This window comes from Trypanosoma grayi, assembly GCF_000691245.1.
Source record: "Trypanosoma grayi strain ANR4 Tgr_2293_V1, whole genome shotgun sequence".
Taxonomy (NCBI): domain Eukaryota; phylum Euglenozoa; class Kinetoplastea; order Trypanosomatida; family Trypanosomatidae; genus Trypanosoma; species Trypanosoma grayi.
Window position 1 is genome coordinate 1 of NW_008827911.1, and position 326 is coordinate 326.

Sequence of the window (326 nt, forward strand, 5' to 3'; positions counted from 1 at the left end):
TGTTGCTACACCGCCGCCGCCGCCGCCGCCCCCCCAGCCGTCTTTGCCCCCTCTGGCCGCTTAATGTCATGCGAGAGTTCGACGGATTGGCACATGTGAAAACGCTCCGTCAACTCCACGCACTTTGGGTCCCAAAAGCCGCGGTCCTCTATACACGCCTGCGCCTCAGCGCGCATCCCCACACACTTCTCGATCTCCGTCTGCTCCCGCAGCTTCTCCTTGAACTTCTCCGGCACCTCCTCCCATGAGACCTGCCGCCCGTTGCCGATGGTGTACGGCTGCCCGCCGCCCTTCACAACAACCATGCCACGCCACACGCCCTAGGT

The 326-nt window shown here is 63.8% G+C and overlaps 1 protein-coding gene across 1 annotated transcript; it reads right to left on the reverse strand.

The window, feature by feature from the left end:
- Window positions 1–5: 5 nt before the first annotated feature.
- On the reverse strand, window positions 6–305 carry DQ04_22931000 (transporter; the record flags this gene model as incomplete). Its single annotated transcript, XM_009318132.1, has 1 exon — window positions 6–305. One exon carries the CDS (start codon window positions 303–305, stop codon window positions 6–8), a length of 300 nt encoding a protein of 99 aa, XP_009316407.1.
- Window positions 306–326: the final 21 nt, after the last annotated feature.